At 38.9% G+C, this 7248-nt stretch overlaps 1 protein-coding gene across 1 annotated transcript; it reads left to right on the top strand.

The window, feature by feature from the left end:
* The first annotated feature begins 293 nt into the window (after nucleotides 1-293).
* Nucleotides 294-5299, top strand: LOC142616383 (protein SUPPRESSOR OF MAX2 1). The gene is made up of 3 exons (XM_075789247.1): nucleotides 294-2376; nucleotides 2905-3202; nucleotides 3324-5299. Exons 1-3 carry the CDS (start codon nucleotides 1148-1150, stop codon nucleotides 4962-4964), a joined length of 3168 nt encoding a protein of 1055 aa, XP_075645362.1. The 5' UTR covers nucleotides 294-1147; the 3' UTR covers nucleotides 4965-5299.
* Nucleotides 5300-7248: the final 1949 nt, after the last annotated feature.

The following is a 7248-nucleotide window of genomic DNA, read 5'->3' as shown; positions in this document are numbered from 1 at the left end:
AAAAAAAACAGAGAGATAAAAAGTAAGTAATATCCACTCTTTGATTCTCTCTCTCTCTCCTCTTCCTTCCATTATCTCTAACACACATTGAGACAAGAGAAATTAAAAAAAAATAATAATAATAAAAAAAAAGTGAAAAAATAATAAAAGAAAAGACGACCCAAAAAGGATAGCAGATTGCTCTCTCTGCCCAGAAAGCATTTTCCAGAAATCCTCGCAAACTGATAGTACGTCCAACACTCTATTTTCCATAAATTCTCTTTTCCTCTCTCTCTTCAATAAATAAAAAAGTACTAAAACAATTTCATTTTTTTCCTCCCTATGGTCCCATCACTCTGTACCCATAACTAATTTTTACTTTTACATAGTTTTTTTTTTTTTTTCTTTCACTCTTTGTTACTGTTAGGTTAATAGGAGAAGTAGTATTTTTTGAGAAAGACTGGTCCAATATTATTAATTTTTGTTTTTTCACCACCCTCTATTTTTTGCCTTCATCATTTCATTTGTAGGGTATTTTGTCTTTTGATAGCGCACCCTCATTTTGCCTATTTTTGATTTTTCAGATAGATAGATAGATGGATAGAGATAGAAAGTGTAGTAGAAGGCAAAAGAGAGAAAGAAAGTAAAGAGAGAAGAAAGAGAAAGCTGTTTCTTGTGTGAAGGAGGGGATCTGATGTTTCCTTTTCGCGTTGAATTTCTCTCTTACACTATCCTCTTTTATGAGAGTGAGAGAGAGAGAGAGCGCAAAAGCAAAGCAAAAATATAGAGAGCTACATAGATTGCATAGCAATAGCAATAGCTGAGCATAGATAAAAATAGATTCCTATAAGGAAAAAGGAAGCTTTCTAAAGCTCTCTCTCTCTCTCTCTCTCTCTCTCTCTAAAGCTAAAAAAGGCTTTATTAGCTTTTGAGAAAAAAGAAGAAGAAAAAAACCTGAAAATCACGAATTTGTCCATTTTGTACGAACACAAGTTCACACCCTGTTTGTTTTGTTTGTGTTCTGCACATAACATTAGAAGTATTACAATCTTTTAGTTTTTTTTTTTTTCATTGCAGAAATTTTTTAAGTTTGGAGAAGAAGAAGAAAGAAAGAAAGAAAAAAAAAAAATATTTAACTGTATTTTGTTAGTTAAAAGGGTAGTTGGAAATGAGAGCAGGATTGAGTACGATCCAGCAAACCCTTACGGCGGAGGCGGCGAGCGTGTTGAACCACTCGATCGCGGAGGCGGGTAGGCGGAACCACGGCCAAACGACGCCGCTACATGTGGCGGCGACGCTTTTGGCCTCGCCCTCCGGCTACCTCCGCCAAGCTTGTATCAAGTCCCATCCCAATTCTTCCCACCCACTCCAGTGTCGAGCTCTCGAGCTTTGCTTCAGCGTCGCGCTCGAGCGCCTCCCCACGGCTCAGAACCTCAGCCCCGGTATCGAGCCGCCAATCTCGAATGCTCTTATGGCGGCGCTGAAGCGAGCGCAGGCGCATCAGCGGCGTGGCTGCCCCGAGCAGCAGCAACAGCCACTTCTGGCGGTGAAAGTCGAGCTCGAGCAGCTGATTATATCGATTCTCGATGACCCAAGTGTGAGTCGAGTTATGCGAGAAGCTAGCTTTTCCAGCCCGGCTGTTAAGGCCACAATTGAGCAGTCTCTGAATTCGTCTTCGCCTTCGGCTTCTTCGATTCCCAACTCGGGTCCTATTGGATTGGGATTTAGAGGTGGACCCACTGCGACAAATAGGAATCTGTACTTGAATCCACGGTTGCAGCAACAGGGGAGTGCAGCCCAATTGGGACATCAGAGAGGTGAGGAGGTGAAACGGGTTGTTGATATTTTGCTGAGGAGCAAGAAGAGGAACCCGGTATTGGTCGGCGAGTCGGAGCCTGAGGCGGTGGTGAAAGAGCTACTGAGGAGGATTGAGAATAAGGAATTGGGGGATGGGGCATTGAAAAATGCTCAGGTGATCCATTGGGACAAGGAGTTTTCTTCGGATAGAGCGCAAATACCTGCCAAAGTTAAAGAATTGGGCGATTTGGTTGACACCCGGATTGCAAATTCGGGCTCTGGTGGTGGTGTTATTGTTAATTTGGGTGATTTGAAATGGCTGGTTGAGCAGCCAGTGAGTTTCGGGGTGGCGGGGGCGGGGCCGGGTTCGGGGTTGCAGCAGCAGCAGGTTGTTTCGGAGGTGGGGCGTGCCGCGGTGGCGGAGATGGGGAAGCTATTGGGGAGGTTTGGAGAAGGGAGTGGGGGGCGGGTTTGGTTGATTGGGACTGCTACTTGTGAGACTTATTTGAGGTGCCAGGTTTATCATCCTTCTATGGAAAATGATTGGGATCTTCAGGCAGTGCCAATTGCTCCTAGAGCGATTCCGGGAATGTTTCCAAGGTATCTTTGGTGGTGTTCTTTTGATTTGATTATGGTATAATGCTTACAATTATAATTGAATCATTTTTTTTTTTTTTTGGCTTGGCATTTGATTGTTGGTTTTTTTTTAGTTCTATTTTGAAGGATTTCGATTGTATTATTGTTTGTCCTCTAGTTTTGTTTGTAAATTTTGAAAACTGCGTGGCATGGATGACTTGTTTGATTGAATTAGAAAGTTTCACATGCCATAACACCCTCTTATCTGCTACTGTGGTGTTGGAATTTGCTGTTTATAGAATCCATTATTCTTTAAAAAGTTAGTAATGATCTAAAATCTATATACTATATCAGCCTAGCTATTTGCTTGATTTGGAGATACAGATGAATTTGCTGTTCATAAAGCACAAGCATAGTTCATGTTCGAATTAACAGTATTTGGGGCTTCATGATGTTTTGCTTTTGAATGTGCTTCACTTGGGCTTCAAACGCGTGGTTACTCCTTTCCTAATTTGGTACTGTCTATTTACTTTTATTATTCTTGACAATTAGGCTTGGCACCAATGGGATTCTCAGCAGCTCTGTTGAGTCTCTGTCTCCATTGAAGGGCTTTACAGCTGGAGCAACCGCACCAAGACGTCTCTCGGAGAATTTGGACCCTGCTCGAAGAACAAGTTGTTGCCCACAATGCATGCAGAATTACGAACAAGAGCTAGCAAAAATTTTACCCAAGGAGTTTGAGAAATCATCTTCTGAGGTTAAATCAGAAGCAGCTCGACCTCAACTGCCACAGTGGTTGCAAAATGCTAAAGCCAATGACGATGATGCTAAAACAATGGATCAGACTCAGGTAAATTTAGATCAAATTGATTCACAAACTCAAATAGCAAGATTCTTCTTTTCTATTTACTAATGGGTGATTATAGAACTTCTATGTTAAATGAATCAAATCTTCATTTGTATTTTTATAGCCCAAGGACCAAGAACTGACTTCAAAGCAGAGGCGTCAAGATTTACTGAAGAAATGGATTGATACATGCTTTCGTCTTCATCCTAGTTTTCATCATCCCAATCTCAGTTCTGAGAGAATTTCTCCTGTACCTCCCTCGATGGCAGGCTTGTACAATCCAAATGTTATTGCTCGCCGATCTTTCCAACCCAAATTACAAATGAACAGACTTCTTGGGGAAACCCTGCAACCAAACACTAATCAAGTGCCCACTCAACCCTCTGAGAGGGCAGTTTCCCCACCAGGCAGCCCTGTAAAGACAGACCTGATTCTTGGGCGACCAAAGGTCAGTGATACCAGCCCTGTCCATAAAGAGCGCATCAAAGACTTTTTGGGCTGCATGTCTTCTGAACCACAGAACAACTTGCATGAAAAGCAGAGCAATAAACTGCTTAGCACATTAGATGCTGACTCATTCAAGAAGCTCGTCAGGGGTCTAATGGAGAAGGTATGGTGGCAGCAGGATGCAGCATCGGCTTTAGCTACGAGTGTGACCCAGTGCAAAGTGGGCAATGGAAAACAACGTGGTGCTGGATCAAGAGGTGACATGTGGATATTATTTATGGGTCCCGACAGGGTTGGCAAGAAGAAGATGGCTTCAGCTCTTTCAGAACTGGTATCTGAGGCCAATCCAATAATGATTTGTCTTGGTTCTCGACGCGATGATGGGGAATCAGACCTGAGTTTCCGTGGTAAAACAGCTCTGGATAGAATTGCAGAGGCAGTTAGGAGGAACCCCTTTTCAGTAATCATGCTTGAGGACATTGATGAAGCAGATATGCTAATCCGAGGGAGCATCAAACGGGCAATGGAAAGAGGACGGCTTGCTGATTCTCATGGACGTGAAATCAGTCTTGGAAATGTCATCTTCATTCTTACTGCTAATTGGCTGCCAGATAATCTCAAATACTTATCCAACGGAATTTCACTTGATGAAGATAAGCTTGCCAGTTTAGCAAGAGGAGGTTGGCATCTAAGATTATCCCTTTGTGAGAGGACTGCAAAACGAAGAGCCCATTGGCTACATGACGAAGACAGACCAACTAAGCCTAGTAAGAAGGACACAACTTCAGCTTTAGCATTTGATCTAAATGAAACTGCTGATGCAGAGGATGAAAGGGCAGATAATTCACACAATTCAAGTGATCTCACAATTGATCACGAATATGAGCACGGCCTCAATAGCAATACGAATACAAGAATACCCACGACCTCAGCAGCACCTCGTGAACTCCTTGAGGCTGTCGATGACACTATTGTCTTTAAGCCGGTGAACTTAAGCCCCATCCGCCGCAACATCACAAGTTCTGTCAGTAAAAAATTCACCACCATTATAGGCGATGGAATTTCAATTGAAGTACAAGGTGAGGCACTGGATAAGATTACTAGTGGGGTATGGCTAGGAAGAACAAGTTTAGAAGAATGGACAGAGAAAGCACTAGCTCCAAGTTTTCACCAGCTCAAGGCATGCCTTCCCAACAATAGCCTTAATGATTCATCAATGGTTGTTAGGCTTGAAATTGACACCGAATCAGATAGCCGGAGCTTTGGGGATTCTGATTATCTTCCTAGTAGTGTCAAGGTGGTGGCTAAGGGGTTGTGAATAATGTGGCTTGTGAGGCAAGGTATTTTGCCACTTTTGTATTGGATATAGAGATGTAAATATACTGCAATATTTGGCGGGGGAGTAAACGGTTGAAAGTTTAAAAGGGGTAAAGAGAAAAGCCGTTAGAAGTTTAGAAGAGGGTATCGTTGATGATAGATTTGACGGAGCCTTTTTTACTACAAGACAGACAATATTGTGGCTTCTTTATTATTTAATTTCTTTATGTTTTTCTTCTTCATATATATATTATATTAAAAGAATTATAGTATTTTTATTTTTATATTCATAATTAATTACATAGATGATGATTAATAAGATGAGGCATTCCTCTTTTTTCTTTTTTTTCTTTTTTTTTTTCATTATATATATCTCGCGTCTAATATTTAACTAAAAGATTAGGTGAAACTTATTAGTGGGCATTCTTCTCTTTTGGTATGTATATGTATCACTATATTTCCCCTTTTTAAAATAATACTACGGATATATCTGATTTCCGTAATCAACTACTTCAACATGTTGTAAAGTTAGGTATGTGTTAGTAGAAACTAGAAAGTGTCTACTATACAAAATCGATTATTTCAATATATTGAAAAATTTGATACTCCCTCCGTCCCATTTAGTTTGTCATGTTTGAAAAGTCAAAATTTTTAAGGGAACATCATTTATTGTCTTGTCTAACTTTTAAAAATGTATTAATTTCCAAAATTACCCTTAAATAAAGTTGATTTTCTTTTCAAATGGAGTAGTTTTGAAAATTAAAAAGGGGCATAATAGGAACATTAGTAAATTAATGACTTTTATTATTAGAAACAGGATAATATTTTGGGACATCTTAAAATGGAATAGAGGACAAACTAAGTGGAATGGAGGGAGTATGTTATTACATTTTTTTAGAAAGAGAGATAGAGAAAGGAGATGACATGGTGTATCTAAGTACTCACATAAAATATGTTGTGTAATTACGTGCCAATATTTTATTTAAGGTGATTTAGTTTGACATGATTTTCAAATGAGTCGAATTTTGGAAGACGGTGAAAAGATCAACTGTTGCAAATTGATTTTGGAGTTGATTCGGTCATAAGGACTTGGAAGGTAATGCCAAAGTGGTATAAGTGTCATAAATCTAGAGGGTTTTTTTTTTTTTTTCCTGAATAAATCTAGAGGGGGTTGAGTTTGGAAACAAAGCCAAACAAGGTGCTAGCATCCAATGCAACGCAACTGCGTACGTCTCAGTTCTCACTGCATGGGAATCGGTGTTCAGCTAGCTCTTGAGCTTTCTAAGAGTAAGAGGCAAACACATTTCTCATTTGTTGTTCAAGTTTATAGAATTAAGGGCAGCACTTTTTCTTTTTTTTCCTCCACAATGTAAGGTATCTTTTTTTTTTTTTTCTAGTCCAATGATTGGGTCACATTCTCTTTTACTCTACAGAAGTCTCAAGTCAATAAAAGCGGAATTTGGTCTTAACTAATGAATTGGGTTAGCTCCTATTTTCTTCTCTTGATTAAGAGTACTTCATTATTAATATTTGACCTAATCCATTATCTATTTTTGTCAAATTTTGAGATAAAATAGTCATTTAGCAGCTGTTAATTATTGTGTTAAGAAAAAATCTTGAGCTTTGGATTCATTAATCAATAATGAGATTGAAATTGTATACAATAAATTCTACTTAACTCAATTAATAAAGTATGTTGATTAAAAAATTTGAAATTCAATCATTATTAAGACAAAAAAATATCACCAAGACACCAAATCAAAATTTTATTTTTGTTCTAGATTTTCCTATTAAGATAAGATCTTACTATTGGGATATCACATAGACGTAACTTGTTGAAGTAAATTTTTTTTTTTTTTTTTTTTTGAGAATTTGTTGAAGTAAATTAAGTGAACAAAAGGGAGTAAAAACTGACAAAGCAACGCACGAGTGATTGTGAATGCTATTAATCCCAACAACAAGATGTGTTATACTCATGCTTTTCAGTATTTTCAGCACGTAGCGTCTTGTTGATTTGACTGAAGTGAAGTTGCGTTCCTTCCCTTCAAGGGTGTAGTAAAAAAAAAAAAAAAGAACTCTGCAGAATATAGGAAAGAAAAAAAGAGTACAAGCATCTGAAGCTAGAGATAGGATAGGGTAAACAAAAGATGAAAATGATTCCTATCTTATTATATTGTATAATAATAGTACTACTCACAACCACGTGGCCCATGTCTCGAGAAGAAAGAACATCATGAGGAGAGTGAGAGTGAGCGAGAATTTAGAAGCACACAGGTCCCAAGGGA

This window comes from Castanea sativa, chromosome 1 (genome assembly GCF_040712315.1).
Source record: "Castanea sativa cultivar Marrone di Chiusa Pesio chromosome 1, ASM4071231v1".
NCBI classification, from domain to species: domain Eukaryota; kingdom Viridiplantae; phylum Streptophyta; class Magnoliopsida; order Fagales; family Fagaceae; genus Castanea; species Castanea sativa.
Note: the sequence above shows the minus strand (reverse complement) of the source record. Positions and strands in the feature narration are given on the sequence as shown.